The 14,870-nt window shown below is 36.9% G+C and overlaps 1 protein-coding gene across 5 annotated transcripts in view; it reads left to right on the top strand.

The window, feature by feature from the left end:
- Nucleotides 1-14,870, top strand: part of KCNK2 (potassium two pore domain channel subfamily K member 2) — a 145,576-nt gene that overhangs the window by 93,499 nt on the left and 37,207 nt on the right. For all 5 annotated transcript variants that reach the window (XM_046684036.1, XM_046684037.1, XM_046684035.1 and 2 more), the window contains exons 5-6: nt 756-942; nt 13,103-13,242. In XM_046684036.1, coding sequence (XP_046539992.1) covers nt 756-942; nt 13,103-13,242 — 327 coding nt within the window. The remainder of the gene's footprint in view (nt 1-755; nt 943-13,102; nt 13,243-14,870) is intronic.

Below are 14,870 nucleotides of genomic sequence, written 5' to 3'. Positions count from 1 at the left end.
GAGGGCAGCTGTAGCGTAGTGTTGTTAAAGACTTATCTTTGCCTACATATCATGTTTAATATATTTAGTTGTACGTTTCAGGTCCATAGAACATCTAGTTAAGGCCGTCTGTCAATGGGAATCAACTGTGGACTTTGTGTGTTCGTATTACACTCTCATCAATTGGATAATAATGATGGGCAAACGTGATAGGAGTGAGAGGAAAAAGTCTTCATGAAATTATTAATTTTATTAATTATCAACAGTAAATGTTTAATTCATGGTTCAGTTTTCTCCATTTTCCTGTATTTCTAGATTGTGTTTGGCCTGCAATCAGTTGTATGCCTTTAGAATAGAAATACTTCAAAAGTAGTTCAGGTAAACAAAGAATGACGTAAATTTGAAATCGTGTTCTCAGAGCAAATGAATTTACTTTTGAAAGTGTTTAGCATTTGGGGTTTCCATACAATTTATATGTATCTCTATTAGCCGTAACTCAATGTACATGCTTTACCTGTTGTAAAGCTATGTAAGTGTAAAGTAGTGTCATCATTAGCATTGTTTTGAGTTATTTATGTTATACCTAATTTTTATAAGTAAAGACGATTGAAAATTAAGTATAAAAGGGAATAAAATAACATTCTCACTTGCTAATTTACTGATAACAGTGTCTATAGGTTAGCTTTGCAGGCACACTGATAATCAGTCTCAATTTTTCTCTCTCTCTATCTCATTCTCTCTCTCACTTTCTCTATCTCTTTCTCTCTCATCCTTAGAAGTGGAATGTTAGTCAGACCAAGATTCGCATCATCTCAACAATCATATTTATCCTGTTTGGCTGTGTACTCTTCGTTGCTCTGCCTGCAATCATATTCAAGCACATAGAAGGCTGGAGTGCCCTGGACGCCATTTATTTTGTGGTTATCACTTTAACCACCATTGGATTTGGTGACTACGTTGCAGGTAAGTTTTCCTGGAACCAACACTGTCTTCATAACCAGTGTCCTTTCTTTAGACTTCTCACTGGGGTGTGAGGCACATCGCAGTGGCTGTGTTAGTTTCCTTGGGCTGCCATAACAAAGTACCACCAACTAAATGACTTTAAACAAAAGAAACCCATTCTTTCAGAAAAGTTCAATATAAAGGTTCCAGCAGGGGCATAATCCCTCTGAGACTCTAGGTAGCACCCTTCATTGTCTCTTTCCAGCTTCTGGCGGCGGCCATCGGTCCTTGGCCATCCTTGGCTTGCAACTGCATCGTTCTCACCTCTGCTTCCATCTTCACGTGATGTTCTCCCTGTGGCTCTGTCACTGTGTCCAAATTGTCCTCTTCTTATAAGAATAACAGTCGTATTGGCTTAAAAGCCCACCCTCCTCCAGTATGAGCTCATCTTAACTAATTACACCTCAAGGACTTTATTTCCAAATAGGGTCATGTTCCGAGGTACTGGGGGTTAGGACGTCAACATTTAATTTTGGAAGACACAATTTAATCCATCACAGTGACAGAGCCAAAAGAGGTCATTCCATGACGGTGAAAAAATGCAGAAAGGTATAGTTGAACATTTATTTTTCATTCTGTGAAAGAAATTTAAATTGTTGGTTGCTGAGAATTTTATATTCCCACCCTAATTTCAGAATCCAAATATTTGCCTCTTAACTATTTTTTCAGCAATAAAAGAATTTGAATTTAACTTATCTTTGCTCTTTTTACTTAGGCCTTTTCATGTCTTAGTTTTAAAAACACCTGAAAACTTCAGAAGATGTTCTTAGCTTCTTAAAATCCTCTTTCTCTAAGATTTTACCTCTTTTAATTTTCAATTCTCAGGACAATATTTTTGACCTTAGCTAAAGTGTCCACATTTTCTTATTCATCGTTTTCTATTTTTCCTTTCCTATATATATTATTTCAGTTGCCATCTGCTTTATTGTTGTATCTCTTAGGTCTTATATTCCTGTCATTTCGACTTTCTCAGTGTATTATCCAGTTATTATTATTGTTCTAATCCAAATTTAAATAAGTGATACTAATAGTGTAAAAGTAATGTAGTAATGCTCTCTCATGGCTCCTGAAAATCTAAACTATCCTTTAGAAAAAAATTCTGTTTGAAGTATTAGAAAAACATGTTTGAACATTTTAGTAGGTATATTCTATTAAACTTCTCAGAATAAACTCACTAGCCTAATTTAGTTTTACAAGAGTTTTATACTTTCTGGCTGCTTACTATTTTTTCTTGACCAAAACCGCTTACTTAAATATTTTCAGAAAAGAAAATATGTTGTATAGTTCTATAAAACCTCAGAGAAGACTAATAGTTCATCCGTTTTTATTGACTTGTTAATTACAGTTTAACCTGGCAAAGCCCCCCTTTCTGGGGAATGTATAATATCCTTGAAGGTGGGGATGTTTTTGTGAGCGAAGCTTTGCTTTTGGTCAAAAATGCTGGATGCACATCTCTGTGCTGGATGGAGACCCTCAGAGAGGAGGGTGCCTCACTCTGCTGGAGATCTTTTAGTTTTCCAATTAGCAAAAGGTAGGGAGAAGAATCTCAGACATTTGTAGCTCCATGTAAGAAGACAAGCTTCTGTCCTAAAATACTCATTTTTCTACCTTTCATTGATGATGTGTAATTGACTTAAGTAGAAGTAGAAAGTGTGTTAAGAGAAAGGAGAAAGTGAGACACAATGGTAACAAAATTTATACTTGAGATATGTTAATCCTAGGCTGTTGTACCACTTTATAATTAACAAGCTCTTATAGCAACTGTGTAATATTTAGGTATTAGGTGACAAGTCTTCTATTTTCAGGCCAACAGCCTTGTACTGCACGTTTTATTTTATCTTTATTTTATCTTATTTTTGCTGAGGAAGATTCACCCTGAGCTAACATCCACTGCCAATCTTCCTCTTTGTCTATGTGAGTCACTGCCACATCATGGCCACTGATGGACAGGTGGTGTTGGTCTGTGCCCAGGGACTGAACCTGGGCTGCCAAAGCAGAGCATGCTGAACTTAACCACTAGGCCACTGGGGCTGGCCATATTCTATTTTGTTTTTTTGTTTTCACTTTTTTATGGTAAAAAATACATATATTTATTTGTTTATTTTTCAACTTTATTGAGATATAATTGACAAGAAAATTGTAAGATATTTGAAGTGTGCATCATGGTAATTTGGTATAAGTATACATTGTGAAAAGATTCCCACCATCCAGTTAATTAACAGCATCCCCTTATTTATTTATTTATTTGGTAAGAACATTTAAGTTTTATTATCTTAGCAAATTTCGACGATATAATACAGTGCATGAGTTATTTTAAACAATTGACAGACCGTGTCAGTTCAATACATGGCCTGATTCATGGTTTGGGAATCTCTAAAAAAGCAAAAATTGTAAATAAAAAAAATGTGGGTGGAATCCTAAAATAATGTTGTATTTGTGACCACAGTATAAACTGGCTTAGGAAAAAAGAACAAAAATTTTTACTTTATGGTTTTGTAGAAGATGAAAAAAAATTTTTTTCAACTCACCTTAAGAAATTGACACTCTGAAACTGGCTAGATCATGTGGGTCTGTTAGTAGCCACTCTCAGCTGCCTGAGGAGAGAAGTTCAATGAAAAGGTCTTGTGTGTATCAATCGGGACCCTGAATTCAGAGTTATGTCTTAGTATTATAGAGGAATAGGGTAACAAAATGATATTTGCATGGCATTAAGTGTAGTCTAATAAACATCATTATTACTAGGATTTTATTTTCTTATACCACTCTTTAAATCCATTATTTTAATTTTTCAGAGGAAATCATGAAAAATGGTGGAAATACACCTTGCTAATAATTAGCAAAGGAATTTGATATGATTAAAGTGACAAATGTTGAGAAAGATAAATTAGAGAAGAGGCCGATTGACACTAGTCTTGTTGCCTCACCTCTCTCTCCTTAATTTATGTATTTTGTGGGTATTTTCATCTTTGTGAAACTGTAGAACCCTTTGCCTGGTACTGTCGTCCTTACATGCCGGGTCCTTGTGTCCGGGAAGCATTTTTGAAATGAGAATGTGGACGAGGGTGCAGAGGTGGCAAATGCAGAGTAGGAAATGCGTGCCCTTTGCAGGAGCCTTTGGAAAAACAAAAATTATGTGTTTTTTTTTAAAGGATTTTGGAAAAGAATTGCCTCATATAGTTCAATAGAGTACATAAAAATTGTCTTTGCTTCTGGGTACCTTGTGACTAGAAGTAAAATTAGCCATTGAGTTAAGGTGAGTACCCCATCTGGGAAATATTAGTTGTTTACTTTATAGAACCATGTCTTTTCCTATTAAATGTCACTACAGATAGTATTCTCAATTTTGGTAATTTTGCCAGGGAAAAGCAAGAGGCATTGCTCAACTTGAATTTTATCATCGTTTTATTGAGCTATAAAATCTCAAAAGACAACAAAGATGTCCCTCCTGTGGTGCACACTCACTCTGTGATGCCTGTCTCAAGCCTGCAAACCCTGTTCTGAGTAGGATTAGGGTTCACTTACACTGTTGTAGTGAACTTCTTTGAAGACAAATTAAAGAACATGTTGTTCAAACTGGTGTTAGTAAAGGAAAAGAATTAAATTTTGGAAAGTGCTGTATGAATGTTTAGGATACAGGCTGTAACCTCGGTGTAATTATTAGGAGCATCTCAAGAGCACCAAGTGATGGTGGGGTGTTTTAGACCAGAGCTCTGAAACAGAGTGCTCATCCCCAGGGAATGAATGAGGAAGTCTGTGCAGGTAGACTTTCTGCCATGAGAAAAAAACACAACAACTCCTGTTTCGATGTTTTTTTGGTTTTTTTTTTTTGCTGAGGGAGATTCTCTCTGAGCTACCATCTGTTGCTAGTCTTCTTCTTTTTATTTGAGGAAGATTCACCCTGAGCTAACATCTGTTGTCAATCTTCCTCTTTTTGCTTGAGGAAGATTTGCCCTGAGCTAACATCCGTGCCAGTCTTTTTCTGTTTTGTATGTGGGTCACTGCCACAAGATGGCTATGGATGAGTGGTGTAGGTCCGTGCCCGGGAACTGAACCTGGGCTGCCGAAGCAGAGCTCACTGAACTTAACCACTAAGCCACGGGGCCAGCCCCTGTTTCTATGTATTTTTAAACTTCCTTCTTTAGTTTTTATTTTTTCTGTGTCATAATGTTCATGATATAATTAGAGCATACTAGATTTCTAATTCATAAATAAATATATATTTAAATTTGCATGCACAAATTGTTTTCACTGTTGCCAATGTTGAATCAAAAGCATTTAGAGACCACTAGTAGAGACAAATAGGCAGAGTGTTGAGGTTCCTCTGTGTATGTGTCTGAAGAGAGGAATTCAGCATTTGGCCATTTTTGTACAGGAAGAGATCTCCTGGCAAATTTTAATTTTATATTTATATTTATGTTTTAGTGGCTGGTTGGTTACCTTAGTGATTGGTATGGGCTCCTTCCTGATGGCGCTTTTGGTTCATTCACCAACAGTCAATGTTCTAGAGCTAAAAAAGGATCTGGGAGGCCACAGAATCACTCCCACACTTATTTTACATGTGAATAAAATATGGAGGGGCAGACGCACCCTATGTTTTGCTTTGTGTTTCCAGCCCTAGCTAAGTGTCAACCATGCAGGATGGGCAGAAAAGCTTGGTGAATAAATGATGGGAAGGACAGTAGCTAAACAGACCGCTATTGCTAAGAGTAGTGCATGCGGAGTAATCCTTCGTAAAAGGTGAGGAGAGAAAGTAAATTATTTAGCAAAGTGTCATTTACTTGATTTTAGCAATACCTATAACAGTTTCTAGTCAAATTTGTAGAGGTAAGTTAGGGTTAATGGCAAAAACTATATTTGAGAATTAACTGTTGATTTCCTGTGTTCTGTTTCTTAACTTTTGTCATTTTATTTTTCATGTGATGAGAAGTCTGGGTTGATGACTTGTTGAATCTTGCTTGCCTTATGGACTGAGAGCTAGAGCAGCTCTTCTTCATTAAATCTAAGAAGTGATATTAATTATATGGAAAGGTGTGAAACATTGAATTCTACTTATTCAGGTTTGCTTTTACAACTTGTTTTCCAAGTCCATGATTAAAAGAACATTAGGGGCCGGCCCGTGGCCGAGTGGTTAAGTTCGCGCGCTCCGTTTCGGCGGCCCAGGGTTTTGCCAGTTCGGATCCTGGGCGCAGACATGGCACCACTCATCAGGCCACGCTGAGGCAGCATCCCATGTGCCACAACTAGAAGGACCCACAACTACAAAAATATACAACTATGTACTGGGGGGATTTGGGGAGAAAATAAAGCAGAAAAAAAAAAAAGATTAGCAGTGGTTGTTAGCTCATGTGCCAATCTAAAAAAAAAAAAAAATTAGTTGACAAGTCTTCAAAATTGGAGGAAAGTCAAATAATTACCTAATTTAACACAATTTAAACTTCTTTTTCAACATGAGTGTCTCCTTTAATATATATTGTTAGGGTTATAATGGGTCATGCAAAGCAAGAAACACATTTTCACAGCTTGTTTAGAAGCTACCCAGAGCCCTTAAAAAAACTTCATAAACCAGGTTAGTTCCTAAGAGATAATGTGAATGAGGGAAAGCCAGATGCAAATTTATAATCTCACAAAGCAGTGTCCTCACATTGCCTACTTTTCTAAGAAAACCCAAAAATTTTAGCTAAAACTTTAGATGTTATAAGAAGTCCTCATGGTTAATATTATGAAAACACACTTTCCATCTGAGCAAAACATTTATTTAGCCATCCAAATGTATCTTCATCGAATTTTGATGAGTGAAATTCAGTATATTCAGCTGAATAATGAAATTTTCTTCATCTCACATGTAGTTATTGAATGCTTACTGGGTTAATCATACTTTATACTTAGTGCCTTATGCTTCTCTACATAGAAAACACAATTTGGGGCTTTCCCAGGTAAAATTCTTCTTCTGGTGCATTTACCTTTACTAAATTTTTACAAGTTTTCACAGTTCTATAATCATTGTTCATCGCATTTTTTAACTTGGAAAAAACATATTTGTATATCTCATATTAAGAATTAAATTTTCTTGGAATTATATTTTCAAAGTCATTATCGGAAATGCAGGTTTTAGTAACCAAACTATTCCTTTCCCTTATAACTGAAAATGTGACTCATTCCGTGGCGTGCTCAGAGCTTGCTTCATGGGAGGGGATTTTATTATGAAAATGTAGAAGTCTCTGTTGAAAAACCATGGCACGCTTTTTGTTCGAAACAGTTTATTGTAGTAGAGACCCTCTAGAAAACAGTTCCTGATGTTGCCTAAAAGTTTTGCAACTATGTCAGTGGCCAGTTATTAAAATTGGTATTCTTGAGCTCATCACTGACTTAAACTTTGCCAGGAGTTCAACAGATAACAAGAAAGTGATTGTTGAGAGGTGAATACTGAAGAACAGTGACTTTCACGCCAGTAATGCTCAGAAAAATCACTTTGATCGGAAACGCAGGGTTTACGTGACTCCTAGAGAGATGGATCATATTCATCATTCGTTCATTTGTTCTCTCAGATAGTGAGCACATTCAGATAGTGAGCACATATTGTATGGCAGACACTGTGCTTAGCACTTCCTCATAATGACTGCTCTATTCCCTGTTCCTACGGAACTGAATGTTTTAAATCCAGGAGCAAGCATTAAATTAAATAGAGAACCTTCTTCTCTTCCTGTTAGTTAGTTCTTCTGTTTGATAATACAGAAAATCTCTGCAAGAACTCTAATCACCCCTGACTCAGCCAGTGCCTCTCAGAGTACTCACGAGAGAATTGATAGCTATCTGCGTGATTAATCAAATGGGATTTGATCCAAAGGGTTCAAAAGTCCTAAGGACTGTGGTCAAACCAACAACTTATTTGACTTCTAGGATTCATGATGGATATATAGAAGCATGTAGAAATATGTGGAGAAAAAATAAACAAAATGTTCAATGAGTAATAGTTATGGCTTGGTGAGGCAGGCAGTAAATTGTACTTAATTTAATGAAAAAGATTCCAAATTGCTCTATATTGAGACAAATGTAGTTTCTAGGGATAACAGTTGTGTACCTCCTAGGCACTGTAGATTTCCATCCTTGTAAAGGATAAGTGAGTGAGACAATGTGTTGGTCTTTCTTTCTTTATGATCCTGAGACTGCCGTTTTTGATGGAAGTTTTCCTAATTTTAGATCAAGTACTGAGTGGGAAGTGGACAACTTCTTGAATGCTGAAGTGGAAAATGCCAAAATATAGGTTCAAATGTGTTTCATTTATGTGTTCGGATATAGATGCCTTGTGTTTTTCTGACTTGATAACATATGAGAAGCTTGCTTTAGCAGATGAGCTATTGTTTAATCCTAAAGTCATATTTCTAATTGTAAAAAAGAAAACAGAATTTATGTTATTCAAAGAGCCTCTTAGTTCTTGAAGCACTGAGAAAATGCTGCATTCAGTTACATTGCTTTATTGTAAAAAAAGAAAAATATACTAAAGCAGAAAATAATTTTTTCATATTAATGCAGGATAGCTTTGATTATTAAAAGTAAACAAACCAAAGAAACTGAAATGAATATTTGATATCTGAACTAAAATATTTATAGACCAGTGTAAAGAAATGGCCTCCATTTTCTTTAGAACAAAGTTATCTATCTATAGTCTATAACATCATTTTAGGAAACCAGAGGTGAGCATGGAGTTGATAACCTTAGCCCAGAATGGCTAGATGATTCTTTAAATCCAGGATATATCTTTTTTTTTTCTTTATAAATATTTTGTGATTCAGGAGCATCACAGGGAAAGATTAAGTTTAAGGGGGAGAGGGCACTGTATACTCAAATTCTTTAGGGCATAATAGGGCCGACTGCTGGAAAATGTTGGAATGAGGACCGAAGGAAGGTCAGGAGCCTCCTGCTAAAGCAGTGCTATCGTCAAAGCCACCTGTTTTCTCGGTAAGAACCTGGAGGGGCAGAGGCACACCATGTTTGGCTTTGTGTTTCCAGCCCTAGCTAAGTGTCAACCATGCAGGATGGGCAGAAAAGCTTGGTGGATAAATGATGGGAAGGACAGTAGCTAAGATCGTAGGTGACATGGACAGCCTGGTTCAGTGAAAAGAGCCTGTGATGGGGAGCCAGGCAGGCCTGGGTTTGAGTTCTGACTCAGCTGCCCCCTTTCCTATGTGGCCTGACACATGTCATTTTACCCTCTGAGACTATGGCTTCTCTGTTATAAAGGAGCAATAATTCCCCTTGGGGTTTTAGGGGAGCCAGTACAAACCTGTCTTTCACTCCTAAGTTCTGAACAGACTGTGAGAGTGATGACAATTGAATTATCAGCTCAATTGCTGGTAAAGGCGACTAGAGCTATGGCTTAAATCTGTGGGCAAATGGTCTTACTAATAGCCCTGTCCTAAATCAGTGGAAGTGTGAGGAGTAGGAATGTAACTCTCCTCGACGCCCACCCCCCGGGGCTTTAGGATGGAATGATTTCATTTAGGTAGGCAGCAGCCAGTCTCAGTTTCCATTTCTCTCTCTCTCAATCAGATTTTGAATATTTTGTAAATCAGCTGAAATGAGCATAGAGACTGGGTTAGGTAGGACTACCAGACCAAAATAAACGAACCTTCCAGGAAGTGCCTTCTGTGGCCTCATGGGCTGTTCTGCCCCCAACTAACAACTCTTTGGGACCAGATAGGAAATGGGCTTTCTTAATGATGAGTAGGAGGATTGTTGCCAGCAAATGTTTAGGAAACCCACCTGAGGAGAGAATGGGTTCCTAGCAATAATACCAGCCTGAACGTTTCCTGAGCTACGTTTTTAGTACTGTAATCTGCTACATGAGATTAGAGTCTGGTTGGTTTCCTTATTTAATCACCAAGGAGAAGAAGTCCAGAGAAAAATGGCGCCTTCTAAAAGAGGCTATCACATATCATGTGAGATTTAGGAAGAGACTTATTTCAACCACTTGGAAAAGTTTGTAAGATTACTGAAACCTTTGTACCTCCACCTATCCTGGTAATTTTTATTACCATCTGTCTGCTCTCCTGTAATACTTAGCCAGAAAGCTCTTAAAATGGAAAGGACTTGTGTGCGTATTTTGAGTGGCAACAAAGAAAATAGCAACGAGGTGACTGTTCCTACCAAGTGGGTGAGGAATTCAAGAGGCGAGAGTGGGTTGTAGCATCCTGCAGGCTGCATCCCAGGACTCTGTGGCAAGAGAAAAAATGATGGAATGGGGGAGTGGAGGTGGGGATAGGGAATATATAGGCAGTGAATCCAGGACAGAGAAATTGCCCTGGGTTCTTAATAAGCAAGAGACCCATGTACAGCTTTCCTGAATGTTAGCTAGACTAAAATTAATGCTTATGACAGCCAAGAAATTTTTTAAATGTTTTCTAATTTAAAAATAAAGCTACCTCCTTTTAGCAAGTTATCTTAACATTATAGACATTTTAATTTGTCTAAGAGTCTTGGATCAAGTGAATTGAGTAATGTGGAAATTAATTCATAAATCTTCGATATCAGAAAGCGAATAGGATTTGTGAGTTGTTTGACAATATTCCTATATATATTAGTTTTTCCGAGATCATTTGACTGTGGTATTTCATCTTAACAGTGGCAATTAAGAATGGGAAAATATTCCCCCTGCCACCCCAGGCTTAGAATCCGCTAAAACTTGTGGGATGAACATTTTACCCGAATGTAGACCGTTAGTGATTAAGCTAATTTACTCTTTGCAAACTGTGATATCCTGTTTATAAGAAAGAGGGCTTATAAAAAGTTATCTTGAGCATGAACTAACTTCTAAAATCAACATCTTGGTGAACTTATGTGTAAAGTGAGTCACAAGTATTTGGATGAAGATTTTCTGGTTTTGAAAGAGAAAGTACTTGGGATGAAATATCATTTTGGTTTCATTGAAATGGAAACATTTGCAAAATGGAATTTGCTGGTGAGCCTATCGTATACCAAGTTTCCACACACACTTCTTACATCACTTCTGTGAATTTGTGGAGCTGCATCCGCCATGGGCCAAGGCTTAACCATCACGAGATGCATTTAGCCTCCACAGTCCTTCCCAGAAATGATATTTTTAAAAATGCAGCACAAGGTAAAAATTTTTACAGCATTTTGAAGGTAATATTATTTACTTTGTAAGCTGTATTCTTAAAATTATTACTTGTCCCAAAAGAAAGCTGAACTGGTGTCTATTTGTATTATTTGCTCGATAGAAAAATATCCTCTTTTTACTCTAACCCTTTAATATTGGAAAATGTCATTGTGGGCAACTCACAGTCTAATTTATATACAGTAATGTTACATTCAAAATTTTGTATTTGATTTTTAATGTATACGTGCTGTTTATTAGCTGTTCTTCTGAATGTACAGCTTGAGTTTTTGTGAATTAAATACATCCACAGCCCCTGTTTAAGGATCCCCGGTCTCTGTGTTGTTGATCCTGAAATCCTCTCTCCCTCTCTGCCCTGTTAAGTGTTAGATCTGTATTTAAGGATCATGCTGAGTATCTCCACCTGTTTATACCTAAAGCCCTTCAAATCTATTTGTCCCAATGTGAATTACTTTTCTTTTTCTTAGTTACTGTTGCTTCCCCTGTGTTTCCTGTTCAATTGCTGGCAGCATTTCCCTAGTGAGGGTTCTAGTCATCCTAGAGCCCTTCCTTCCACTAATCACACCACCTAACTGGTCATCAGTCCCTGATGATTCAGCCTCTGAAATGCCTCTTCTTTCCATTCCAGCCCTAACTTGGGCACAGTAATTTCTTAGCTAGTTCAGAATGAAAATTTCTCGTGAAGCTTCTCTTTCAATCCTTCCTTCCCTGCCACTAGATCTTTTTGTGCATGCAGTCAAACGTGAGTGTAAAACTTCGCTGTATATAAACTTTTACATACTCTCCATTGCATCGGGAACAAGTCCTTACAACCTGACACAACTTACTTTTTCTAGATTCCTCTCTTCTACCCCTCTGCTCCCTGGCCCCCATCCACATGTAGCTTTAGCCACTACTGAAAGTCCCCTGAATATACTGTGTATTTTCACACTGAACTTTTCTCTGTTTTGATCCTCATTACTTAAAACTCACCTTCTATCTTCTTACTTTCCCCCTTCAAGATGTAAAAATCGCTTCTTCTGTGTCCTCTCATAGCACTTTTTATTCCTTTTTGTTCTCTCTCGATGTACCTCATTATGGTTAATAGTCTGTGTGAGGCTTTCTCAAGCTAACTTATGAGTTTCTCAAGGGAGATGCTTGCTTCCCTCTCTTGTGAAAAAAAGTAACTCTTTTGGGGTTTAAGATTTAATAAGAACACCATTAATATGCGCTGAAGTAGGGATGTGTTGAAATGTATTCGCGTTCTCATAGGTGCAGTTACTGTACCAAATGGATGGAGAAGTAACAAAGATTAGAGTAAAGCAAAAGATCTCCTTTACTAATATTTCCTTGAAAGCTAGGGATTTAAAATTGTGACAAACATGGGAATTCCTCTGAAAAGTAGGAATAATGAATGACTGACTCACCTGCAAATTACCATTTGTTCAAATTAGACCCATCAAGGTATTGTTTCTGGCATTTGTTACCAATCCGTTGTCTTGATGGCTTTAAAATAAGAAACACTTTCTGTCTGGGTTGGCATTGAATTGATGGGTCAGCATGTACTGATTGGTTGGCATGAATGATTGGCAACAAGGTAAATACACTACGTCAAATGCATACCAAAAATAAAAAATGCTGTCTCTGTCTTCTACTTGTTACAATAAAGATGGAAAGAGCAAACTGGTACACATGGATTCTGTAAGTACTAGACTAGTTGAGACAGACTGTAATAAACAAAAAAGAAACATTAAACAACGAAGAATCATTATGACCAAGAGAAGTAATGAAAAGTCTCATTAAGAACTTACTCAACTGATTCTTGAAAAATGGGTAAGGATTACATGAGTGAAAACAAGGAATTGCATATGAAGGAAATAACGTGGATCAATTGCTCGAAGATTTCTGTTTTGCAAGCCAAAATTCAGTTGAATAATTTCAGCAAATATCTATATTGTTTACTTTTATGAATATGAAGTTATTTTGTTCTGCTTTGTCTTTCTCTCACAGGTGGATCAGATATTGAATATCTAGACTTCTATAAGCCTGTCGTGTGGTTTTGGATCCTTGTAGGGCTGGCTTACTTTGCTGCTGTCCTGAGCATGATTGGAGACTGGCTCCGAGTGATATCAAAAAAGACAAAGGAAGAGGTGAGAATTAAGAAGTGTGTAAAAATACTCCTTTTTAGTTAATTCAGCAGAGGTTACTTTTAATTCTTCTTTTACATTCACATTTAAAAATATTTAAAGATTATTTAAAGTTTTAATATTTATATTTGGTGTGGATTTGCTGTATATGGTAATGGGAAAATATTTGAGTTATAATTCATTTACTTAACAAATATATACTAAACAACTTTATGTGCCAGATGCTATCTAGGTACTGAGGCTTATTTGTAATGGAAAAGGATGTAATTAGAAATATTTTCTTTGTTATTTCTTTTTTCCTTTTCCTTTTTTTTTCTTCACGGGCACAAAGTACATATTATTCTGTAAAGAAAAATACAATAGAAAATATTTGGGTCGAGATATCAATAGCATGAAAAAGTGAATGTATTGTATAATCTTGTTTTTTTTTTTTACTATATTCAATTATTTCCTTTTTTCTTATGTCTCTATAAATGCGTGCAAATGCACACGTATACACATGCATATATTCCCCCAAAGCTGTGTGCTTTATGGCCAATTTCCCAGTGTACAGATTTCACCTCTTCAAAAAGATATTCTTTTACCTGCTTTATACAGCTATACATATAAAAATGAACATTAAAATTTTGACCCATGAAATTTTGGAAATATTGAAATTTAAATCTTGATTTAAATATAAAACAGGGGGAAATTTTATCTTTACAACATTGGTATAGAATATTTGATTAAAGTTTAAAAACCTATATTATTAAAATCCAGCACTTGTTGTGATAGGACCAGCTGGTCCAAACCGTTAGCACACTTTTCCAGAGTAATGAGAGAACCGTCTATATTAGTCTGCTCAGCTGCCATAACAAAATGCCACAGACTGGGTAGATAAACAACAGAAATTTATTTTTTCATAATTCAAGAGGCTGGAAGTTCAAGATCAAGGTGCTAGCAGGGCTGGTTTCTGGTGAGGTCTCTCTCCTCAGTTTGCAGACGGTGCGCTTGCTGTGGCCCCACGTGGCCTTTTCCCTGTGCACGTGCGTGGAGAGAGAGAGCTCCGGTGTCTCCTCCTCTTCTTGTCAGGACACTGGTCCTGTTGGATTAGAGCCCCACCCTTGTGACCTCACTTAAGCTAATCGCTTCCTTAAACGCCCTGTCTCTAAATACAGTTACACTGCGAGTCAGGCCTTCACCATGTGAATTTTTGAAAGATTGCAGTTCAGGCCATAACGCCATCTTTTCAAATAAATTTAAATTTCAACATTAACTGGTTTATTTAATATGAAAAACAAGTTCTTATGCCTACTTATGAGTGATCTTCATGATTCTCAGCTGAAAGTATGAGATGTATCATTGGGTTTTCATGCTGTTAAACACTGGAAAGTACTAAACTATTTCTTTCTTGCAATGTGAATTATCTTTTTCTTGTAATGTGAATTAGAAAGACTCTTGGCTTCTACCTAGCGTTTTGAGTAACGTGTATTTTCTGGTGACTGCGTCTGTAGAAAGCTCATGTGACTTAAGGCCATGAGCAATTTTATGTGAGCCCTCCGCAGCTGCAGCTGCTCCAGACAGTTGAGCCAGCTGAAAGGGAATTGTCAGTTTGAGCCGATGTGTTTTTTCTATGTAATGCAATTTAGGGA

This window comes from Equus quagga, chromosome 13 (genome assembly GCF_021613505.1).
Source record: "Equus quagga isolate Etosha38 chromosome 13, UCLA_HA_Equagga_1.0, whole genome shotgun sequence".
NCBI classification, from domain to species: domain Eukaryota; kingdom Metazoa; phylum Chordata; class Mammalia; order Perissodactyla; family Equidae; genus Equus; species Equus quagga.
This window is presented reverse-complemented; position numbering and strand designations above follow the sequence as displayed.